This window comes from Mandrillus leucophaeus, unplaced genomic scaffold (genome assembly GCF_000951045.1).
Source record: "Mandrillus leucophaeus isolate KB7577 unplaced genomic scaffold, Mleu.le_1.0 Scaffold317, whole genome shotgun sequence".
NCBI classification, from domain to species: domain Eukaryota; kingdom Metazoa; phylum Chordata; class Mammalia; order Primates; family Cercopithecidae; genus Mandrillus; species Mandrillus leucophaeus.
Genome location: NW_012103332.1, coordinates 775,415 through 801,572, shown reverse-complemented (window position 1 = coordinate 801,572; position 26,158 = coordinate 775,415). Strand labels below are relative to the sequence as shown.

At 40.1% G+C, this 26,158-nt stretch overlaps 1 protein-coding gene across 3 annotated transcripts in view; it reads right to left on the bottom strand.

Annotated features, from left to right (window-relative positions):
• STX18 (syntaxin 18) overlaps positions 1 to 19,730 on the bottom strand; it is a 128,746-nt gene extending 109,016 nt beyond the window's left edge. For all 3 annotated transcript variants that reach the window (XM_011987804.1, XM_011987802.1, XM_011987801.1), the window contains exon 1: positions 19,468 to 19,730. In XM_011987804.1, coding sequence (XP_011843194.1) covers positions 19,468 to 19,635 — 168 coding nt within the window. In that variant the 5' untranslated portion in view covers positions 19,636 to 19,730. The remainder of the gene's footprint in view (positions 1 to 19,467) is intronic.
• Between the last annotated feature and the right edge of the window lie 6,428 nt (positions 19,731 to 26,158).

Below are 26,158 nucleotides of genomic sequence, written 5' to 3'. Positions count from 1 at the left end.
ATAAACGTGATTTACTTATAACCTCTTCTTGTCATAAAATCAAGAGTTTCTAAACCACACAGATAATCCTGTGTTTTTAAAAACCACTAATTTCAAAAGAAGATAATATTTTACAGAGACAAAAGTTCATTTCACTACCTACATGAATATAGCAATCACCATTCCCTTTATAAGTGTTTTTTAGTTTTTATTTTTTTTGAGACAGTCTCGTTCTGCTGCCCAGGCTGGAGTGTAGGCGCGGTCTCGGCTCACTGCAACCTCCGCCTCCTGGGTTCAAGCAATTTTCCTGCCTCAGCTTCCCGAGTAGCTGGGATTACAGGCGCCTGCCACCATGCCTGGCTAATTTTTGTATTTTTAGTAGAGACGAGGTTTCACCATGTTGGCCAGGCTGGTCTCAAACTCCTGACCTTGTGATCTTCCTGCCTTGGCCTCCCAAAGCACTGGGATTACAGGCATGAGCCACCACACCTGGCCTGTAAGTGTTCTTATAAAATGTTGCAAATATAATGATCTTGCATGTGCTAAGGAAGTGGCTTTAAAACTTAAATATATTATAAATGTGTTACATCTTTATGCAAAATGAACAACTGCCCCAATTTATATTTCAGATATATATGAATTTTCTTATAACGGTTTGTTAAACATAAGACATACCTGTATTAAGTGACTAAAAGCACAGAGAACCATGTAAATGCTGTAGAAAATTAGTAACAATTTCCATCCTTACTCTCCTGAGGGCTCATGCACAAAGCCAAGATAATATCAGAATAAGGCATTTGTATAGAAAACTATGACAGAACTTTGGCCTTGTTATTGTGCTGTTTAATTCTTTCTTCGAAAGGGTGTATATAAACTGAGTGCAACAAGCCAATCTAAATGGTAAAACTCCCAAGGAAGAAAATTTCTCTAAGTAAATTTATTTGTGAATTTAAATGTGAGTTTCACAGGACTGGTTACCAAAAATTGTGCCTTAATGTAGATTATAAACACATCACTACTTAAGAAAACATAAGGGTTTAAAAAAAAAAAAGATATATAAGCTATAAATTAACTCCTTCCTTCCTCTCTCCTTTCCTTTCTTCCTTAATTTCTTTAATTTCATTTCCAAAGTCACAGAAAACATATCTTACAAGATTATAAAATAATGAATTTGATATTATCTGCATCAACACCACCCAGTTCTAGCCCAGCTCTAGCTCACAACGGTTTACTTATACACAAGTGTACTTTATTTTATGACATTAGCGCTCTAAATAAATTGGGAGCTTAAAATCATAAAACTGACTATAAGAAACAAAAGAAAGCCTGGAAAGATTTCTTCTTAGTCTGTCTCAAAAAAGGTCTTTCCCTTTTTAAACAATTTACATGATGTTTTATGGTCCTTTTAGAAGAGAATTATAGTAAATGGCACTCCAAGTGGGTTGTGTGAACCCACAAACCACTCTTCATAAAAACTGCTATAATTTTCTAGGACAGAGACAATAAAATATCATGCATAAGCCAATGCAAAATCACGGTGTGACCACAGTAACAAACACATTATTTTCTTGAAAATTAAGCATGATAAAGCTGACAAAAAGATGACAAAGAGAAAAATCCTGACAGTTTACTCAATATACTTAACACACAAGCATTTACAGAATTTTCCTCCATTCCCTAAGTGACTTGAAATACAGGTGCTAATCTAGGACTCAAGTTTTTATACGTAGTTCATCTATTTTTAATAAGAGATTAAGAAAATTATTAACTTCATCTGTAGCTCAAGGAACACTTTAAATAACCTAATTAATCTATCTAAAGCTGCTAACATTTTTGTTTCTAGTCAAATGTTAAGCTTTATGGAAAGTCCTAATGAAATTTTCAGGAGATGCATTTCCCATTTCAGACCACTAGGGACCAATAGGTGCCATCCACTCCTGAGTCAGTAACTGAATAGTTAATAGAATTAACATGCTGCAAAAATAAGCATGTATTACCTTCTCCCTAATAGAACCAAATCATTAGCTGTAAAATAGCTGCGAAGAACTGAACGCTATATAGGCAAAAAAGAGAATGCTCAAATGAGATTTTAAAAGGATGAGTAGTTCAAATGGTGTAATTGTTGAATCATCATCTACTCTAGAAAACTTTCTACTTTCCCTTTCCCCGTGGTAGAATTATTGAACAAGAAAACTGAAATACTAAAACCATGCTTTTCTAACTTAAAGGTGGACGAAACTGCAATACCACACTGATACAGAAAAATAAAGCCTGCCTAATACAATTCCCTGTAGCTGATCACAGCAGCTTATTGCTAAGTCAGGCATGATACTGAAATTAGGATTGGTGAGCCAAGCCAAAATATCTATAAAAGAATATCATTTATCTTATGATGCAGTAATAATAGTAAAACGAAACAGCATTTTCTACTTAAACCTGTTCATAATTACAAATTCCAGTTACAATGAACGATTTAAAATACTTGCAACATTCCTTCACAGTAAAACATTGGAAGAGAATTGAAGTGAAATAAACATGAATCGCAGAAACAAGTTAACTGGTACAAACCTTAACAGATACATTTTATTGCTTTTCAGATTCTTACAGTAAAATGGTTGCTCGTAACAAATTATGCTGAAATTAAACAGTATTTTTGCATATAGCTGAAATAACCCAACTCTTTCCCAATAGGGTGCTGTTAAGGAGCATCTCAAATTCCAGGAGAATATGGCAGTCATTTGATTAAATCTGTTAAGACGTCGTACATAGATATTTGGTCTCCTTCCTTCCACACACACAAAATATAGTAAGTGCAATTCTAAAACAGTGAGCTAGAGAACAAAAGTTGAAGACATGAAATGTGTACTCATCAAATACTTTCACATAAAAATGCACTTTAAATATTTTTGCTTCTATACAGACTTTAAGAAATAAGATACCTAAAAAGCTATACTATTAGATGTGAAGAACAAATAGCCAGTTTTAAGTAATGTGCTATTAAAAATGAATTCATTATTCTTGAAGTTGAAGTTTTGTATTATAAAATACATCGGTGCATTTGTTCAGACAGTCTAGCTGGCCTTTGTTTGTGTTTACTGAAAATGCCTTCCATATACTTAAGGCCCCAAACCAAAGCTTCCCAAATGGAATCTGCAGAGAAAAAAAAAAAAAACACTGATTCCAAAAAGAAGACTGTGCAAACAATACATAGTTCCAAGATAAATAAATCTACTCAAAGCAACAAAACTTCCTCCAGGTTAATCAAAGACTCCTGCTTAGTGAAATATATCTTTCAGAAAACATAAGATGTCCACATGTTGAAGACTTACAATCAAAATGATCTTTAGTATCTAAAAAAAATTCATCATCCCAAAAACAACATTGTAGAATTTATCTAGTCTTCCAAAAAGACTTGAACAATCTTTGAAGATGCAAAACATTTTCACCACATCCTATAAAATCCCACCTGACTTCATTTACCAAAGACTACTCGCCCACCTAACCCACCCCTCCACCCCACTCTACAGCTCTCACTAGACTCTGTTATTTGTCCAGTAAAATGCAAAAGTCTGGCAAAATCTTCATAGCAAAAAGAAAAAGTTACTGAATCTCTTTTGACTCCAAGGCCTGGTTTCCTTTAGGTCCCCTCACTGACATTTCTTTGGCCCCACAGCATGGGGTACAGGCCGATGTGCATGGCTGGCTATACAGACGTATTATGAAGCCTTTACAATTGACCACACAAACACAATACCACAATGTAGGTCAACTTGTGCACTCAAATGCCAAAGTGAAGCTTATATGGAAGTAAACTACAGACATAAATCTGCGAGGGTAGAATTCCACCCAATGATCCTAAAATTATTTCAAGGAATCAATCTCCAAGTATGCATCATGAAATCAGAAGAGCCCAGTTAAGCTTTTGAGGGGGGAGGATAAAGAAGAAAGAAAGAAAATGAAAGACTTAAGAAGCAGCAAAGCTTTCACCAATCATTATATCATTGAGAGGGCTCAAACTACAGATGAAGTTAGAATACAGAAGATTGTAGAAAGGGTATTTAAAATTATTAACTGATCAAAAATTTGTAGTTGTCATTAAAAAAAAATACAACTTAGCAATTCAGTTCAGAAAGAAGAATATCCCCAGGAACATACACATCTGTTTAATATTACAAGCCAACTGTCAACATCCTAAGTGAAGTTTTAATTTAATATTTTTTCTTTCTTGATGTTTTACCTTTAATCAATGCCTCATGAGAGTATCAACTTTCTATAAGAAACTGTTAAATATAAAGAAATGTTATTGTAGCATGTTTATAAAATCATAGTTCGAGAACTTTTTATTTTTCCAAAGCCTGACCACAACTTAATTATCTGCAGGACATTCCAGGCTCACAATTGCAAGCTCCAGTTCCCAAGCAATTTTAAACAATATCTACTGTACAGGACACAGGGTACACAAAAGACCGCAACATGGTTATATTTCCAAAAGTCAGCATTAGGCCCTTTAGACATGGTTTTTATTTTCATTAAACAATATTTGTTTCCTCACTAATCATTAAATGGTTTTCATCACTATTGCCTGCTTTCCTTTCACATGTCAGTTGTTAGCATCAGTGTTTGTGTTCATAATAAATATAAAAGTGACCCACCCCATCATTTAAAAATGAACACACATGATGTCTGGTTCAATGAGTGTTAGAGACTCAGCAACATACTCACACCCTGAATACTGTTCTATTTTAATCTAGACACTTAAAAAAGTGTAATGGAGTAATAGACTATAGAGCCCTCTCCTTTAAATCAGATTTAAGCTTCGTGCCTGCTTATGTTATTGTGGGCACACAGATCTAATCAGTGGTTCAAGACATTTACTTGGGAAAATGAAAGAAGAAGACAGTAAGTTCATATCCCTGACCATAATGGGAAGGAGTTGAGAATACTGCCAATTCCTACAGATGCATGAGAAAAGTAGCCTGATTAAAAGTAACACATTAGAAACTGACTGAAATGTAGAGGAGCAACTCACAGAGCATTCCAGAACTTTAGGAATAATTCTGAGAAAGTAAATTTTAAAAATAAACAAAAGCTGTATGCTATAAAGTATTAGGAACAATAAAAAATATGTGAAGTGTGGAAGAAACAAAGAAAAGTATATCAAAGTCAGAGGAAAAATTAATCGTCAGTAAAAAAAAAAATCCAGTAAATAATCTGGAAAACCTTCAAGAAGTTCAGATACTTGCACTGTTGCATTGGAACTAGTAGAATTTCCATAAAATCAAATTATTTAAGTCCAAATAAACTAATTTTGGATTTCAGATTAACTGGCCGGTAGCTATGGTGAGTGCAGAGACACAGAAATGTACAAACACATGTGTTTACTGGCACGTGTGTTTATCAAACACTCTATAGCACTTCTTATGTGCTAAGTACTTTCAAGGTGCTTTACTCACATTAATCCTCCAAGATTAGGTACTACTTTATTCCCATTACATAGATGAGGAAATAAGGCTAAATATTTTACCCACAGATCAGCCACAGGAGGTGGTAGAGCCCAGAGTCCATGCTCTTAACCATCAGGGCACAAATCATTCTGGGTGACATTACCTCTAATCCAAGTAAAAACAAGCCTATTACTTGGAGGGATCCGCAGGCCTAAGTTCTCCATAGCTGCCTCCTCGGACTTCTTACCCTCTGCTGGCTTCTCAAATGTAGTCTTTTCCCAGGGACTACTCTGAGGCCCTCTTTTCTTCTGACTTGAAATTTCCCTTGGGCCATTCCACTCTTTCCTCAACGCTTCAATCTCCATTTACATTCTGATGTCTTCTCCATTCTAAATTCCTGGCTTAGAAATCTTTCCTCCAGTACATTTCTATATTTACAACTGCCTGGGAAACGTGTCCCTTGGGTGTTCAGCAGGCACCTCAAAAACTACAAAACGGAACTCATCTTAACTACCTACCTAGTTATCCACAATGAAAACCTCAAAGTCATCTATAACCATTGATTTTCATCTCCTACATTGAACAAGTCCCAGCTCTTGTCAAATATATCTTGAGTCTACTCCCTGGCTCTATAGTAACGAGCTGAGTTCAGGTCCTTGCCGTATCTTGACTATACTTGATTACTGCAACAGCTCAACTGGTCCTCCTCCTTGCTGCCAGTCCTTCTCACCTCTGCCGAATCCACCAACTGCCAGCAGAATGATCTTTCTCAAATACATACCTAATCACGTTAGTCTCCTACTGAAAACTTTTTATAGTTCATCATGGCCTTCAAGATAATGCCATTCCTTTCCCATTCTAGGGGAATCCCTTTTTACCCTTCAAGGCTTAACTCAAAACTCACCTCTCCTATTATGCCCTCTCCCTTTAACCCCTCCCAGTGAGTTCTTCACTTCCACCTGTGCCCATATACACTTTGATAGCAGCACTTATTAGAACATGCTTTAGTTATATGCCTCTAAGTCTATTTTTTCCCTAGATTATGCGTTTCTCAAAGTCAGACATTGTCTCACTCATGTTTGTACACCCAATACCTAACCTAGTTGTATACCTGGCATATAGTTGGTGCTTAATAGTAAGTGACTATAAGTGAATGAATAATTCATTCTCAGAGATACCCTTAGTTCAAAGTGATACTTATACTGTGTAAAGCAGAGTGAATGGGCACAATTTTTAATGCAATGTACATCTCTTGTTGGCCACCCACATGCATTGCTACCCTCCTTCTGGGAACAGTTCCCCAAATTTCCTTTGGAAACAATTCTTCCCTGATTCTCAGCCAAAAATGTATTGAGTGGAAGTAACATACTGTGTCAGATGCAGAGCTGGGTCCTAAGTGGACCAAGCTAAGCAGTATATCCTTTTCCTGGCAATAGGAGTGGATTGAGGATAAGAATATCACTCAATTTGAGCCCGTAAGAGAAAGTGAATCCCAGTCAAGGAAACAGCCTCTCTCTTCCTCCAGAGGGGGCATTATGAGAAAGTGAGGCCTGCCAAGTGCTGCAGCTCAGTGGCTGCCACAAAGCAAGGGTGTTAGAGGCGCCTTAAAGGAGAGTCCAACACTGTGTGTGCAAGAAAGAACAGAGGGAGTAAGAAAAACCAGACCTGTGGTGACACTGTTTGGTTCACCGAATCCAGCCATGCCAGAGGTTAAGTCATACCACTAGACTTTTCAGTGATATAAATCAATAAATTCCTTTGATCACTTAAGCTAATTTGCATTGGGTTCTCTGTAACTTATAACCATAAGACTTCTGATAAAGCAAGTTAGTGTTTATGGGAAGAAAATCAAGCTACACATTTGAAGAAATGTACAGAAAAAGGAGACAAACAGGGAGAGGGTGAGAGGGGACCGCAAATTAAATGTGATAGGCTATGAAGGAAGGAAGGAAGGAAGGAAGGAAGGAAGGAAGGAAGGAGAAAGAAGAGAAGAGAAGAGAAGAGAAGAGAAGAGAAGAGAAAAGAAAAGAAAAGAAAAGAAAAGAAAAGAAAAGAAAAGAAAAGAAAAAGAAAAGAAAAGTTAACAAGGCACTCTACAACACAAACAGGAGAATGAGATTCCAGATGTGGAAAGAAAGCTTTCCATTCCAGACAGCATCAGTCAGGCCCATATAGGGGTATCCTGTGGTACATTTATGAAAAGAATAAAGTTTTATAAAGAGCTAGAAAAAAAATTTAAAAAACCAATGTTTCTTTTTGAAATGGCCTTTATGAGAAAAAAAGAAAACACTTTGGGATAATTTAATCTGGAGAAAGCAAATCCTAGAGGCAATTTAACTTATTGAAGGGTTATTTATAAGGAGGTGACTAAACAGCTGTTCTCCAATTTCACAGGGAAAAGAATGACAGGAAATTGATTTAAATTTCAGTATGAAGCTCAAGGCAGGCAAAGGAGAAGTGCTTGAGGGAGAATGGTTAATGATGAAAAAAACTAAATGGAAAACTGGATCTTTATGGCTTTTAAAAGATGGAAAATTACCTATGTTGATTGTTTTAGTGTGGGGGTAAAACTACTAAACAAATATTTGAGATGTGCCTTCTGTTTATTTATTCAAATGCCATGTATGAATCCCTACTATGGGCCAGATGCTCTGCAAGGCACTGGGAATACAAACACCAAGAAAATATGGTGTCTGTTCCGTCTAAAGGCTATGTTACTGGGTACAAGAGTCACTGTGCTAAATACAAAGAAGCAGGAAAATAGAGTCCTGCTCTCTCCTTTTCCATCCCCCACGCCAAAAATAAGCCCCAAAATCAACAATATCATTTGAGAGATAACACAGTAGCAGCTAAAAGGTTAAGTGACAATGTTATTATTAAATAAAAACACAAAATAATAAGGCAAGGGATGTCACAGGCCATACATATTTCCATAGTAAGGAATACAGGCAGCGAATGCTTTCAATTCAGGAGGAGACAAGTATAGGCTAGAATGTGCCTTTCAAGACCAATGGAATTTGAGAAAGTGAAGGAGAGCAAGCAGTCCAGGCAAGAGAAACAGCAGGAACCAAAGAAGGAGGCAAGAAGCTGAGGGGACTGCTAACAGAGCAGTGTGGTGAAAACTGGTGGGATGATGGAGGAAGTGTGGGGTTTAACACTGGAAAGGTGGCTAGGCTAGCTTTATAAAGACCAAATATCTTAGAATCTTTGCATGGAGAATGAGTGGTACTACGAGTGCTTCTGAGTCAAAGTAATGATGAAAGCAACATTTTCCACACAGTGGCTTAGCGTGGAAAGGGACTGAGGGCTCACCGTTACTGTGTCAGCTCAGGCACAAGATGGTAGGAGTCTGAACTCCTATGGAAGCACCAGAATGCATGAGATGGAGAGAAAGTGCAAGTGCTTATTCACTTAATTCATTTCCAAATACTATGTACTGAACTGTGCTCTGTGCTGTGAGGGGAATGGTACACAGTGTCTATCTTCTTGGGCTTGGTAATTAACTGGATAGAGGAGGACAGGAAAAGGGAGAATGATAGATATAACTGCAAAAATGGCAGTCAGGGTGGAGGAGCTCTCTGGTGAGTTGGAATTCCTAAATTTTTATTCACACAAGCTGGAACAACAACAAAATGTCAAAACGTAAACAGGAAAACCAACCCTCCCAATATACCACACCACTTCATGTGTACCATGGAAGATGCTGATTTTATTGCAGTTGAGTCAATGGAAAAGTATAGAAGCCAATATGCTTGCACTGGTTGAACTGTGCCAAGTAATGAATATTCTAAAAGACTTCTGAAGCCAGGCATGGTGGTGTATATGCATAACCTCAGCCACTCAGGAGGCTGAGGCAGGAGGATGCTCGAGCCCAAGAGTTTGAGGTCAGCCTGGACAACACAGTGAGACTCTATCTCCCAAAAAAAAAAAAAAAATTGAAAAAATAAAAAAAGACTTCAAAGATAGGTAGAAGTAAGGCATTTTTTTAGGACTGAAATGTTTCCAGATTTCATCTTTTGACATAAGTGAGATATATTCACAGATTTTCCATCATTTACCCACAGATAGGTATTTAGAAGCTTTCAGGAAATTCATCACCTCTCCTTGATAGTTCTTCTTTTTTCTTCCTTCTCTTAATCTAATTTTGATTTAACTTCCTCTTGTCATTGCTTGCTTACAAATCACTGCCTCTGTGTCTGGAGCCAATTAGGGCTGTAAAGTACCCCACAACGCCTTCATCTGAGGACCAATTTATATATATTTTCTTATTTCAAGAGGTAGAGTTAGCCTGTAACTCCAAAAGTTTCCAATCAACCATCACATTCTATTCTTCGGAAAAATATGCTTCTCTCCACAGTTAAGAAGAAGACATCAAACTACATATATTTTGCAAGAATATTTCCTTTCTACCTGTATAAAGATGAATTGTGCTTTGGGAATTCACTTGCAAAAAAAGGGTTGAGTGTAGGTAATAAATGCTTAATAGCAATAACATTTTAAAAATCTTCCTACCAGTTAAAATTAAATGTAATTTCCTTATTACTTTAATGGAAACCTTTGGAGTTGAAGTATTTAACTAGTCTCTTTTACACCAAGTGTTCATTATATAATTCTCTTTTAATATTAGGTATGCATACTGTCCATTGACAGAATAAAAACACACATTTCCACTGAAACAAAAACTGGAGAAGGACAAGGCAGCTTGATTCAGAATCTGATAATGGGTTACAGATTTCATTTCAGTTCAGATTTACAGTCAACATGCCACACAGTCATTTACCAGGTCATATTTGGAGGGAAAGTGTGAACTGCCATATCACTGAGAGAAAAATCTGTGTAAGCCTAAAATACCTGACTTTTCCCACTGTAATGCTGAGCCTAAGGAAGAGAGGTAGAGAAAAAAAACTATATACATATATAATTATATATATATACATACATACACACACACACACACACACACACACACACATTTAAAACTATCTTAAATTAAAAGGCAGTGATGTTTTGGTCCAAGTTCTGGGCATAGGGAAGACTTCTCTTTGCCACTGTCTTTCAGGGTCACCCTGAGTGAGGCTGCAATGCTGCCTTGTCCATTGCTGGCTGGTTCTAGCCTACTAGCTAAATCATCCTAACCCCCAGGATGCTAGACTTACACAGGGGAAAATTCTAGAGCTGGTGGGCAGACACCTAACCTGAGTCATGGGCTGTGGATGCAAAGCTTCTACCCAGTTCCCAAGCCAACTCCTCTTTTCCAGCCTTCCCATCTCCTGCTGGAGCCTCCCATTAGTGACCCCTATCAGAAGCCAGGGGGCAAGGAAACCCCACTATGCAGCCCATAAACATCAGCCTCTTGATATGATCCCCAATACTGGAGGTGGGGCCTGCTGGGAGGTGTTGGATCATGGGGGTTGATCCCTCATGAATGGCTTAGCGCTGTCCCCTTGGTGATAAGTGAATTCTTGCTCAGTTCACACAAGATCTGATTGTTTAAAAAGAGTCTGGGACCTCCCCCTTCTCTCTTCTTGCTCTCTCTCACCATGTGACACTCCTGCTCCCCCTTCAACTCCTGCCATGACTATGAGCTTCCTGAGGTTTCACAGAAGCAGATGCCGATGCCATGCTTCTCGTATAGTCTGCAGCATCATGAGCCAAAATTAACCTCTTTTCGTTATAAATTACCCAGCTCCAGGTATTCCTTTATGGCAATGCAAAAAATGAACTAATGCAGGTTGTGTGGCTAAACCACACCTTTCAGAGTGAGGCCCCCAGGTACTAGGAGGACTGCCTGCTGCTGGCTCACAGCCAAGTGAGTCTCAAGCAGCAGGAAGGAGCCTCACCCAACGCTAGCGCCCTTCCCTGGGAGAAGCCCACAGACAATGGCTAGCCAATGCAGTGGTTAAAAAGCCCTGGCCCTTTGCCTCAACTGGGCAATTCTAAAAAGCCATTTCAGCTCCAGAGATCGCCATGGAACTGACTGTTTAATGAACAAATAAAATTAAAAACTGGTATCCCAACAACAGAAAAGGGAATTACAATTTTTCAAATGTCTATAATCCATAAATTGGGTCTCCTTCCCTCTCAATGATTTTACTAAAACCACAAATCTTTTTCCCTTTTCCCCAAAAGTAAGCCTCAACACTTATCTTTAAGAAATGCATGGTCGGCCAGGCATGGTGGCTCATGCCTGTAATCCCAGCACTTTGGGAGGCCGAGGCTGGAGGATCAAGAGGTCAGGAGATCGAGACCATCCTGGCTAACATGGTGAAACCTCATCTCTACTAAAAATACACAAATTAGCCTGGCGTGGTGGTGGGTGCCTGTTGTCCCAGCTGCTCGGGAGGCTGAGGCAGGAGAATGGCGTGAACCCGGGAGGCGGAGCTTGCAGTGAGCGGAGAACTGGTTACTGCATTCCAGCCTGGGCGAGACCCCGTGTCAAAAAAAAAAAAAAAAAAAAATGCATGGTCACATGGTAATTGTTGATTAAAAGAAAAAGTTTGGTTTGGAAGCAGCCGTATTTCCCCAAAAGCTAGTCAAGCACTTTCAAATATATAATGTATGCACCAAAATATGCTCCTAAAGACAGCAGATGATGTGATAACACACTAAGGAGCAAGTCCCCAGAGGCTTGGTCTGTGGAACGCCAAGTAGAGCACAGTTCCCAGCCTGGGACAATCTTGCCACAGGACACCTGTGCATGCCCAAGAGCTGGGAGGCAGCAGGCAACCTGAGAAGCACAGCACACACGTGCCATGACTACTCATCTCACAGCACCAGGGACGTCATCCTGGGAGATAGCTTAACCTTCTGAACCTCAGTTTCTTCATGAATAAAGGAGCCTAACTTGAAAGGATAGTCAAATAAATTATAAAGCTTTTAACAAAGGGCCAGGTAGAGTAGGTGCTCAACAAGTGGTAGCCATTATTATCATTTATTATGCTTTAGAATAACAACCAGAAAGTTAAGACATCAATGCAACATTTGTGGATCATTTTCTCATATAGGTTAAGAAACTCTAGACTGGAAATCCAGCTGAGATACAGGAAAATTACTCCCTTTACAAAAGATTTTACCACAGACTTCCTTAAAATAGCCCCCACCCCTGCACTGCACATTTAATATAGAATTAGATATTGCTTACTCATATTTTTCTAATCAAAAGCTATTAATTCTCCATTTCCTACCACAGCAAATAAAAACTCATCTGCCAGGAGTTTTACTTGTTCTGTTTTGCTTTTCATTTCAAAAGTATCTGTGTTCATTAAAGAAATTCTGGATGATAGAAGCAGAAAAATAAATCACCCAAGTCCCATCACTCAGAAAAAGCCATGGTTAACATTTTGGTGTATTCCCTTCCAGTCATTTCCATGCCTAGAGTTTTTTGGGTTTGCATACATAGTTTTAATTGTAACTGGTTTGGGTAGTTATTTTTTTAAGCTAACATAATAATATAAGTATATATTAATTACATATAATAATATATAATTCTCATGTCATGACATACTCTTCAGTATGTCACATTTACCTAACAATTTCTCTCTACTTGGGAATAATGCTAGTGTCTCTACGTAAGGCACTTGTGACAGCTGCCATCACTATCGTCATCAAAATCATTATTATTGTATTATTAAGGCTGCTGCTGTTCTGTGAACATTTCCAAGGCTTCGTGAAAAAAAGAAAAGAAAAGAAAAGAAAACAACCCCTGCTGCTGCAAACTTCCCTTTTTCTTTTTTTTTTTCCCTAGCTGGAGTGCAATAGCACAATCTTGGATCACTGCAACCTCTGCTTCCTGGGTTCAAGCAATCCTCCCACCTCGGCTTCCCAGGTAGCTGAGATTACAGGTGTGTGCCACCGCAGCAGGCTAATACTTGTATTTTTTTATAGCGATGAGATTTTGCCATGTTGCCCAGGCTGGTCTCGAATTCCTAAGCTCAAGCGATCCACCTACCTCAGCCTCCCAAAGTACTGGGATTACAGGCATGAGCCACCATACCCAGCCAAACTTTTAATCTCAGAAAGACCTCCCACTTCTACAAAGTATGTCAACATTTATCTTCATTTTCTTCAGTTTGGTTGTTATAGTTAAATCTTTAGTTCATCTAGAAATTTATTTTAATATATGTATGAAACAAGGAACTAAAAATTTATTTTTTTTCCCAAAGTGCTAACCAATTATCCGCAATCACTGAATAACCCTTCCTTTTCTTACTGATTTACAACACATCCTTTAGCATGGATAAAATTTACACACACACACACACCCTGGACTAATGGGTTTCAGTAAAAAATTCACATATGCATATATTATTTTTTGGTGCTAAAATGTCTTAGTATATGTGCTGCCAAAGCGAGCACTAAAGTAATAATTGATGTGTTGACAACACTTTTCTTCACTTCCAGGTATACGTGTTTCTATTTGTCCAAATCTTCTGTATCTGTCTACAAAATTTTGCGGTTTGTTTCAACTAGGTCATTTACATTTCTTTTTAAGGTTATTACTAGAAACTCTTTTTGTTGCTACTATAAATGTTTCATTATATTCTAAATGGTCATTAATTAGATATAGGATCACCATTGACCTTTGCCCACTAATGTTATACAATGGCTCTCAAGGCCTCTGTAATCAGGCCATAGCACCTCCCCGTTTTCACACTGCTGAGTAAGAAGCCCCCACTGGCCTTGTTACGCTGGTTTCCTTACTGTCATTGAGCACACCAGGCTCTTGTTCACCATCCATCCACTTGACTTGCTCTTCAAAGATCTGTTCCCAGGTTGGTCAAAGCTTTCCTAAGTAGTCTGCCTCTAATTACATGCCTTTTTCTATACTCAACCAGAACTGATAATAAGTTCTAAAACATTTAATACTTTCAAATAATGTAGCAATAATTTTCCTTTTATCAAAATTAGGACATTCATTTTTTTACATTTGAGAAAAGATTAAATGAAAAACAAACTATAATTTTTGTCTTTTTTAAGAGGCTATGATCAATTTCAAACAAATTTGGTAAAAAATATAGTTTGCTTAAAATACTAATAAACTAGAAGCAGTCTAAATAGCTTTCAACAGGGGTTCAGATAAATCAATTCTTTGTTACTATTTTTAATAGCTATGCAGCCAAATAAACTGGTGGTAAAAGCAATATATACTGATATTTAAAAATTTCCAAAATATATTGTTTTCTGCAATACTGTTATGTAACCCCTCTCTACTCCCCCAAGGAAGGAGGGGGGGCATCTGGAGCGGGATTACATAACAGTATTGTAGAAAAGTCCTGATTTTATTTAATAGAAAAAATGTCTGGAAAGTTAAAACACCAGAATTTTAACTATGGTTATTTCCTGACAATAGTACTAAATGTGAACTATTTTCTTCCTTATTCTATTTAATGAGCACCTACTAATTTTATAATCAGATTTTAAAATAGTCAACTTCAAAAATGTGCCCTGCTGATAAAAGTCCATTATAAAATTATATAACCACTTTTGAATCAAATACATTTGTGAAAATGCTAACTTTGAAAAAAGAACAAACCAAAAAAAAGAAAAAAAAAAAACAAAAACCTCACTCTTTCAGAGAATCTGGGAAAATATCACAAGGTAATGGGCAGTTATCACTGCAAAAAGTATTTAAAAATATACCCTGGGACTTTCAGAAAAAGAGTTCTGAGTCATGCAACCATCTCACTGAAAAGGTCCTTACAGATTATCTAGTCAAAACCTCTCATTTAAAAAATCAGAAGAGTGACACCCAGAGAGGTTAGGTGAGTTCTCCAAGATCACACAGTAAGTTACTGGCAAAGCCAAAAGTATTTATAATTCAGAACATACACTTTTTAATTCCTGTCTCAATTCCTCTGATTAAGACATGCTGTAGCCTCTTACTGCTGCTAAGACTACAGAATTCACTGCTGGAGAAAATGTCCAAGAAAAGGCAAGTGCTCATTTCACCAGAGTTTTCTTATCATTTGACTATAAATTAGATAGAAATGTTACAATATTGTGAAATGGAAAGTGTCTCTCTCTTGGTTAAATACAGCTTACAAATTCCATAAGAACATTTTGACAAACAGACATATGTTAGATGGTGATAAGTGGAAGCTGGCAAACTTTAGTATTCATAGACTTTGAGGATCTGAAAGTCTGTAAGAAAGAAAAAAGTATTACCAAATGTAAAATTTCAACTGTGCTGCAAGCTTTCCATATCTGAGTTATTGGGTTCATTCAATATACCATACTTTCATTCCTTTGGTTTATTCACTTTCTTTTAGAGGAGTTTTGAAGGTGCCTCTTTTTAAGTCAATATTAAATGTAATACGTTTTAAACATAACATGGTTTTCATACCATAAGTTGTAATTAATATTTGTAGACTTCACTGACACTTTACCCACCAGAGGGAGCCCATATGGATTTCCATGTAGTAAGAGACCTCAAACATCAAGTTTATGTGAATTCAACAATCACATTATTCATAATACAATCAATATTATAAAATCACTCAATAATATATTTCTATCCCCTGAAAAAGAGAAAAATTAAATGAAATCGGGCACATAAAGTCCTTAACTGAGTTCCTGACCTACAGCAGAAGCTCAAAAATGACTGAGTTTTCAAAATTTGTATCCTTCTGCACATTACTTATAGTGCTTACAACAAATTAACTGGTATTCTGACTTACACACAGGTTAATATAAGCTTGGCTGATATCTGCCCTGACAGATGGTTCTAGACCCAATATGTAAATAAATCTGGTTCTTGGGCCTCCAAAATGAAGCCAGCCCCTGACGGGAAGAATTCACTAAAAATGTCACACTGAGAAGACATGTTTCTGAAGCCCTACCCTAGTAGGTGATACACATAATAACTGGTCAACTGCCAACTCAAAAGTGAGGAAAGAGGGAACTCTTTGACACACTCCAGATTCTTCATGGCATGCAGGAGAAAATGAATCAACTATCCCCGAGAATCATGCTTCTACAACATGTGATATAATCACTACCCCCAGGATGAGTTTCATTCAAGAATAAAGAAAGCAGAACTGAGAATAACAGGAGAGAACCTGGCATCCACACGGGCCCTCCTGAGTCTCTACCCCCTTGTACTTCTCGCCACCATAAGGCCCAGCCTAGTGACAGCCGTATTGCTGAGGCAGGTCTCAATCTCCATGCAACTGGCTGGGCATAGGTACGTATGCACTGGGTATCTATTTTGTACTCAACTGTCTCCAAGGTCTAAATATAGCAAAGCTGAAGGACCCCATTGAGTTCCAGCTATGTTCTCCAATCCAGATTTATCAGTAAGCACTGCTGCTGGGGAGTTATCCACCACGTGCTGTCTTAATAAAACTTCAGTGTCCACTGGGCTCCTTGGATCTATTCTCTACTATTTAGAATTAAGAAGAAGGCATGAATAACTGGCACCCAACTCTAACCCTGAAAATGCTGTTATTGTAATCTTCTACCATTGAACTTTTCCAACCAGAAAACTGGGAATTACTTTACCTCCTCCTCTTTCTATTTCCACTAATTAGTTACTAAGTTTTGCTAAGTTTGCTGAGTCTACCTACTAAATACTAAATACCTACTTCATCTATTTTCTCCCACCCAGGCCAAACAAAATAACAGGCAAACTTTTGACACATCTAATCGTAGTGAAAGCACAGGACATCCATCACTAGCTCTTCTAAATTCCCACAAGAGAAGATGGGGAGTGGGGAATGGTTGGAAGAACAGGAGATAATACGCAAAGCAATGACAACACAAAATCAAAATTGCTTAAAAGAATGTATGTTTCCTCTACGTCAGGGGGACAGTGTCCCTGAATAACACAGCCCATGTACTCACTTAAGGTAATGTGACACCTACTCACATCAATACATAGCAGAATTGGAAGTTTCACTGTCATGCGGTCCAAACCTGTGGCATATGCACAAAGTTCTTCTCAAACATCTCTGAAAAGCAGTCATCACTCTGTTTAATTACTTCCAGTGACAGGGAACTCAGCACCCTACAGGACTGTTACTGTCCCTGAGGCCCATTAACTCAAAAGTCTAAAACACATTTTCACCACTCAGGGAGAGGTGGAAGTGATCACAGGGCTATTCAAAGGGCTTGCCAACTCAACTGTGCCTCTTGTCTCGACCATTCCCAAATCCCCCCTTTCCCTGAGCAGGACTCAAAATTAGCACAGTGTTCATAAATCAGTGGTTTCAGAGTTAGAAGGGACCCTTACAACGCCAATACTGTGATATTCATACCACAGTTCTACAAAAGGAACCCCAGGAAGTGCTTAGGCCAAACTGGGAGGGAGAGTGTCCTGTTTCTCTTCCTCTCATTTCAACCTAGGAAGCTTCCACTTTAATTTGTTATATATATGGAGGACCAAGGTAGTTTTTTAAAAGGAGGAGGAGAAAAAAAAGGACCATTTACAGGTAAATAAACTGAGGTCTTGACACTTGCTTAATGAAATCATATAGCTAACAGTTGCAGGGTTCAGACAACAACCTGGTCTCCTGGCTCCTTCTCTGGTACTTTCTCTACCATATAACATCTGACGGCCTAGAGGGCAAAATGCAAACTCCGCAGTGATACACAAAGCCCTTTAAGATCTCTCCCAGTCCAATTTTTATGAGAGTCCCACATACCAGTCTCACTCAAATGTTTATTGAACCAACTTATGTCAGACTCTTACACACCTCCACATCTTAGCGCATACTATTCTCTTAGCCTGAGATGCCCTTCTGCACTGGGGCCAACTAATCCTCTTTCAAGATTTGTTTTGGGCATCATCACCTCTATAAAGCCTTTTCTGATCCTCAGGTAGAACTGACCACATTCTTCTTTGTGCCCTACATAACACTTGCAAGGCTTTATGGCACTTGTTTTATGTCTATGTCCGTCTACTCCACTACTCCTTTTACATCATATTACTCTAACATGAGGCTGGTCAGAAAGTAGGTGCTTCATAGATGTCCATCAATAGGGAGAGTGTATTCATCTGGTCCAACCCCTTTCTGACGTTTAAGTATCCTCTGCTAACTGTCATTAATGCATGCATGCATACATTCATTCGAAAATATCTGAGTGTCTATGCAGTGCCAAGCGTATGCCAAGCAGAATAGGATTTACTGTGAAATTAACGAGGTTTTAGCTTCGGGGTCCCTCACTTCCATCTTCCAAAGCTCTGAATCTCTCTTGGTGATTTTTATTTCTTAAAGACGGCAGACATAACTATATAAACTTTCGGCCCCACAAAACCTAGATCCCTCCTTGGTGTCACGGACACAAAAGGGAACAAGACAAACATCTCTCCCCTCATGGAATTTTCTGTTTAACGGGAAAGACAGCCATTTTGTTCATTCATTCATTCAACAAACATTTACTAAGCAATGCTATGAGTCATGCATTGTGAGATGAAAACAACTGTTCCTGCCCTTAAGGAAAAGGTTCCTGTTCCCAGAGAGATGAAGGGACACCTGCTCTGATCAGGGAACAGAAAGTAGTTGAGATGACTGTAACACTGTGTTTGCGAAAGATGACCCTAAACTCGTCTCAAGAGGAACTGAGCCCTACTTATTGCGGAGACACAGGGAAGAAAGAGTTCGGTTGAATATGGTTTTTAATCTCAACTGGGGATGGGAGGCAGACAAGTAAAGAGCACAGGCAAATACGGTGTGGTCAGTTCTGCAACAGGAAGCGAAGGACAGTGAGGTTTCCCCTGAGTGCAAGTCTGTAGTGACGGCGAACTCATGACCTCACAAAGCCGCCCGTGCACTTTCCAGATAGAGATTTCTGAGGGTCTCCATCCTCGTCCCCCAACCCCCGCCGCCGCAGGAGAAATCTGTTCCCCAATATGCGTCCCCCTTCCTCAAAATAAGGCTGTTCCTTCCCCAAAAAGCTGTCCGGTCCCTGAGGCCAACTCTCCTGTCCCCCTTGGGGCCACCCCCTTCACACAATGCTTACGGGACGGGGTGTGGTTTGGGGCTCGGGGTCCCTGTCGCAGGACTGCCCCCTCCTCAACCCGCCGTTTCCATAGCAACCAGCTCACCACTTCGCGGGCCCGGCTGGAGAAGTCGCCCTTGGGCCGGGGGCTCCGGCGGAACAGCTCATCCCGGCTGCCATCGACCCCGCCGCCCACCGCCACTCCCAGCGCCTTGTTCCGCGTCTTCACGGTCTTGACGCTGGCCCGGAATAGCAGCGTGATGTCCACGGCCATAGCGACCCGTACCCGCAGCCCCACACTGGGCCCGCCCACGTAAGCAGCCGGCGACCGCGGCGAGAACCCAGCAGCTGGAGGACTGGTCCTGCCCCGCACTCCTCCCCACCGGCAACTGCGACGCGAGAAGAAAGGTTCCGGCCTGAGCCCGGCTACCGCGGCGGGAGGAAAAAGGTTCCGAACTCAGCGGCGCACCTGGCGGAGGAGGAACCCCGCGACGAGCTCACGGGTACCTCTTTCTCCCAGCAAAGCTTGGAGGGTTTAGCAGCGCGGAGAGCTCAGCGAGCTCTCCTGTGCTTTTTTGGGGCGTGTGGGCTCCGGGAAAGTGAGGACCGGGAAGCTGGGGGCTCCTTCCCTTCTGGTGGCTCCCTCACTGAGAGCGGGCGGTTTGGTTGCGGGGGACGTGGAGGCGAGCCACCCTTGACCTTTGACTGCAAGGACTCACCTTGAGCAGGACAGAGGCACTTGGACGGTGACCCTCGGGGTGCAATAAGTGCTGAGACAGAGCAGTTGTGCAAGGCATAGAGCTAGAGGCCAGAGGTCTTTTTTCTCCAACCTTCAGTCACCTCTTTGTAAAGTGAAGCCGGCATCCTCCTCGGAGTTTACTGTGAAAATTAAGTGAGCTGACGCGTGCTGTGTTTTCATGTTGCTTGGCTCCTAGTAAGTGGCCAATAAATGGTAGTAATCGTTAATAATGTTATTATTATAATCACTCTTATTTGTGGTGATGGAAGAGGCTGTAGAGAAAAGGCGTCACCTGTGCAGAGATTTGAAGGATGAATAGGAACTTTAGATGGAGGCAAAGGTGAAAGAGTGGCCCTAATGTCGCTGGATTCTGTTCTTCCTTCATGCATAGTTTTTAATTGTACCGTCTTGAGCCATAGCTATTAAAATTAACAAGTCAGTCAATGAGTTTCTTCTGCATTTTGGTTCATGGTTCTGTTTTGTGTTGTTTTTTGAGATGGGGGTCTGCTATGTTGCCCAGGCTGGATTGCAGTGGCTATTCAGAGGCGCCATCCTAGCTCATTACAGACTGGAACGCCAGGGCACAAACGATCCTCCCCGGCTCCGCCTCCTGAGTAGCTGGAACTGTAGGCACTTGCCACCATGCCTGGCCTAAGGATATTCAAAATCTCATTGATTTCTTCAAGATTTTTTTTTTTCATAAAGAGGATGCACAAGTAGAATGTGTATTAAAATAGTGGTTTTAATGGTCATCAATATAAAAATATTTTCATAATACTAAGATGTTATTTGCCTTTTCACTCTCACTTTCTCATGAGTTGCATACAGTTGAGTTTGCTAGACTGTGATATTGCAACGGAATAAATGCAGAACAGCTGTTTTCTATTAAGCCAGACTTCAAAAAAAAGATTTTCAAAAACATCAAAAGTTTTTAATTTCTCATATAGTGAATGTCGATAATGTCAATATAAACAAAAATTGTTTAGAGCTCTTAATAATTTTTAAGTGTGCAAAAGAGTTGAGACCAAAAGTTTGAGAACCACTGTGTTAAAGAAATAAAGTTTATCAGAAATAGATGTCAAGAAAGTGTATATTTACCAGAAAGGAGGAAGGAAAAGTTTTTTTTTTTTTTTAGACGGAGTCTTACTCTGTCCCCCAGGCTGGGGTGCAGTGGCACGATCTCGGCTCACTGCAAGCTCCGCCTCCCGGGTTCACCATTCTTCTGCCTCAGCCTTCCCAGTAGCTGGAACTACAGGCGCCCGCCACCACGCCCGGCTATTTTTTTTGTATTTTTAGTAGAGATGGAGTTTCACCGTGTTAGCCAGGATGGTCTCCATCTGCTGACCTTGTGATCCTCCCGCCTCTGCCTCCCAAAGTGCTGGGATTACAGGCGTGAGCCACCTCACCTAGCCAGGAAAAGATTATTTAAACCCAAACTGTAGCCACTTCTTGCAGTTTAAGGAAAATGAATTTCCATACAGCTTTCTTCCACCTACTGCGGAAAAGAGAAAGAAATTACAAAACCTCTGCCAATGATTCTATCTTGCATAAATGGCCCTTTGTTTAATCCAGACATTAATCAGTTTTTGGCTATGCAAAGTTAAGCTTGGGGCAGAGTAGAAGGAAAGAGAGATTGCCCTGCATAGTAAAGTGAGGGGGATTGAATTGAGGGGAGAAAAAGAGAAGCCAGAACCCAGGGAGGGGGCTAGGAAAGTACAAAGTAGGTAACTGGGAAGGATCCTTGAGTGGGAGGGAGGCTGAACTACATCAAGCCTTCAGTGAGTGGTGCCTTGTGTGAACAGCGTGTTTGTTGCAGTTGGATATTTTGGGTAGAAGGGTAGGGACAAAAATCTAAGTTTTCTGTCTGGATTTGCAAGAGCAGAGAAGATTGTGGTGGATATAACACCCAAGTTGAGCTCAAAACATCAGGTTGTAAATCCACAAGTGACCACAGTGCATAAAATTCCTAGATAAGTCACAAAGATCTTGAGGTGGCTGCTGAACTTTCCACAGACCGTGGGATATGGGGTTGCGCTTTTTAAATTTTGTGTTTATTCTTTAATTTCAAAGAGCAAAGTGACTTCAGTTGACAGTTGACTAATAACTATATTAAGCCCCATAAAGCTGAGAGGGGATGTGGATTAAAAGGATGAGCAGAAATATAAGAGTATACTACTGCATCTCCAGGGTTCAAACGATCCTCTCGGCTCAGCCTCCTGAGTGTCTGGGACTATAGGTGCGTGCCACCATGCCTGGCCTGTTGGATGTAGTACTCAACTGCCCAGTTGGATGTAGTACACAAATTATGTTTTCTTTATGCATTCAGCAAACATTCATTGGGCCAGACACTGTTCTGAAAAATACACAGTCGACTCTTGAACAACACAGGCTTGAACTGCATGCGACCACTAATACTCAGACTTTCTTCTGCCTTTGCAACCCCTAAGACAGCAAGACCAACCCCTCCTGCTCCTCAGCCTACTCGATGTGATGATGGTGAGGATGAAGACCTTTACTTTCTGATGATTCACTTCTATTTAATGGATAGTAAATTTATTTTCCCTTCTGATTATTTTCTTAATACCATTTTCTCTAGCTTACTTTATCGATAGGATACAATATCTAATACATATGACATACAAAATATGTGTTAAGCGACTGTTGATGTTATTGATAAGGATTCTGGTCAACAGTAGGCTATTATTAGTTAAGATGTTAGGGAGTCAGAAGTTATACACAAATTTCCAACTGTGAAGGGTGGAGGAGTCATCAAGGATCTACTGTATTGGCATCCCTAAATATTGCTCCCTACAGCAGAAACTCCTATACAAGGAGACTAGATGTAGGCTGCCAGTGAAAACCAACGTCTCATTTCTGGGCAGCGAATTTAGGAGCTAATGTATGATTCACCATGCTCTCTTTTCCCTCTGCTGTGACAACCCCTAATGTTCCAATGTTCCATCAGCCTGAGTCCTTAAGTAAATATGACATGGAGCATAGCCAACCAAGGACATTGTATTGGTCAGAGTTCTCTAGAGGGACAGAACAAATAGGATAGATGTATATATAAAGGGGAGCTTATTAAGGAGTATTGACTCACACGGTCACAAGGTGAGGTCCCACAATAGGCCATCTGAAACATGCGGTGTTTGGTTTTCTGTCCTTCCGATAGTTTGCTAAGAATGATGGTTTCCAGCTTTATGCATGTCCCTACAAAGGACATGAACTCATCCTTTTTTACGGCTGCATAGTATTCCGTGGTGTGTATGTGCCACATTTTCTTAATCCAGTCTATCATTGATGGGCATTTGGGTTGGCTCCAAGTCTTTGCTATTGTGAATAGTGCCACAATAAACTTACGTGTGCATGTGTCTTTATAGCAGCATGATTTACAATCCTTTGGGTATACACACAGTAATGGGATGGCTGGATCAAATGTTATTTCTAGTTCTAGATCCTTGAGGAATCGCCACACTGTCTTCCACAATGGTTGAACTGGTTTATACTCCCAAAAACAGTGTAAAGGTGTTCTTATTTCTCCACATCCTCTCCAGCACCTGTTGTTTCCTGACTATTTAATGATCGCCATTTTAACTGGTGTGAGATGGTATCTCATTGTGGTTTTGATTTGCATTTCTCTGATGGCCAGTGATGATGAGCATTTTTTCGTGTGTCTGTTGCCTGCATAAATGTCTTCTTTTGAGAAGTGTCTGTTCATATCCTTTGCCCACTTTTTGATGGGGTTGTTTGATTTTTTTCTTGTAAATTTGTTTAAGTTCTTTGTAGATTCTGGATATTATCCGTTTGTCAGATGGGTAGATTGCAAAAATTTTCTACCATTCTGTAGGTTTCCTGTTCACTCTGATGAAACTACCATCTTTTGCTGTGCAGCTCTTTAGTTTAATTAGATCCCATCTGTCAATTTTGGCTTTTGTTGCCATTGCTTTTAGTGTTTTAGACATGAAGTCCTTGCCCATGCCTATGTCCTGAATGATATTGCCTAGGTTTGCTTCTAGGGTTTTTATGATTTTAGGTCTAACATTTAAGTCCTTAATCCACCTTGAATTAATTTTTGTATAAGGTGTAAGGAAGGGATCCAGTTTCAGCTTTCTACATATGGCTAGCCAATTTTCCCAGCACCATTTATTACATAGGGAATCCTTTCTGCATTTCTTGTTTTTGTCAGGTTTATCAAAATCAGATGGTTGTAAATGTTTGGTATTATTTCTGAGGGCTCTGTTCTGTTCCACTGGTCAATATCTCTGTTTTGGTACCAGTACCATGCTGTTTTGGTTACTGTAGCCTTGTAGTATAGTTTGAAATCAGGTAGCGTGATGCCTCCAACTTTGTTCTTTTGGCTTAGGACTGTCTTGGCAGTACAGGCTCTTTTTTGGTTCCACATGAACTTTAAAGTAGTTTTTTCCAATTCTGTGGAGAAAGTCATTGGTAACTTGATGGAGATGGCATTGAATCTATAAATTACTTTGGGCAGTATGGCCATTTTCACAATATTGATTATTCCTATCCATGAGCATGGAATGTTCTTCCATTTGTTTGGCATTGACACTCAATATTAACCATCACAGACATGTACTAAGATTGAGAATTGTCCACAGATTTGTGGGTGTTTGTTAACTGCAGCAGCATTAGCCTGTCCTGACTGATGACAACCAATATCTAGGTATCTACCAAAACAAGAATGTTAGATGTATTCTACACTCACCATCTTAATAGTATTATTCCTCAGTGAATGAAGCATGGAGAGGAAAGAACAGTTGTGCCTAAACCTAACCAGTGGAAAAGACCAGGCTGGCAGGGTCAGAGTGGCAGAAACCTTGGAAGACTGTGACCACGGCAGGGTAGAATTTATAACGCAAGAGGAAAGGCCTTCAAAAACATATACCTTCACATTAGGAAGTAAACTTAATGAAATTCATTGAAAACCATTTTTCCCCCTCAAGGACTCTGGAAAGGACCCTGACTCTAGGGATGAGAAGCTCAAAGAAGAAACTTTTGTTCCCAATAGGGAACCTAGATAAAGAATTCAGGGTGGGTTTCTTTTGGGTTTTTTTTTTTCTTTGTTTCTTTCGTTTTTTGTTTTTTTTTTTTTTGAAACGGAGTTTTGTTCTTGTTGCCCAGGCTGGAGTGCAATGGCGTGATCTCGGATCACTGCAACCTCCACCTCCTGGGTTCAAGCAATTCTCCTGCCTCAGCCTCCCAAGTAGCTGGGATTACAGATGTCCTCCACCATGTCCAGCTAATTTTTGGGGGGAATGTGTATTTTTAGTAGAGATAGGGTTTCACCATGTTGGCCAGACTGGCCTCGAACTCATGACCTCAGGTGATCCACCCACCTCGGCCTCCCAAAGTGCTGGAATTACAGGCATGAGCCATTGAGCTCGGCCCAAGGTGGGTTTCTTCCGGCAGCTCCCCCAGGAGTTTAGCTTTGAAACAGATGTGCGCAAAAAGGGAGGGAAAGGCAGGAAGCAAACAGGAGGTTGTCATGGTCCAGCCCTTTGAGGTGTGGCCTTTGTCCCCCAACCACCCGTTGAAGTAATATGGTTTGGCTATAACTCCACCCAAATTTCATCTCGAATTGTGATCGGAATTATATCCCCATGTGTCAGGAGAGGGACCTGGTGGGAGGTGATTGGATCACGGTGGCAGTGTCCCTCATGCTGTTCTCATGATAGTGAGTGGGTTTTCATGAAATCTGATGGTTTTATAAGGGGCTCTTGCCCCTTCACTCTCTCTCTCCTGCTGCCGTGTGAAGAAGGTACCTGCTTCTCCTTCGCCTTCCACCATGATTATAAGTTTCCTGAGGCCTCCCCAACCATGCAGAACTGTGAGTCAATTAAGCCTCTTTCCTTTATAAATTACCCAGTCTCAGGTAGTATTTTTACAGCAATATGAAAACGGACTAATACACAGAGGGTACCTAAAGGAGGGGCTGCCACTACCTCATTCCTACCTGATTCTTGTTCTGGATCCTGAGCCCCTTGCCCTGGCCTACTGGCTTGTTTTATCCTACTTTCTGTCTCCTCCCACCCTGTAATGA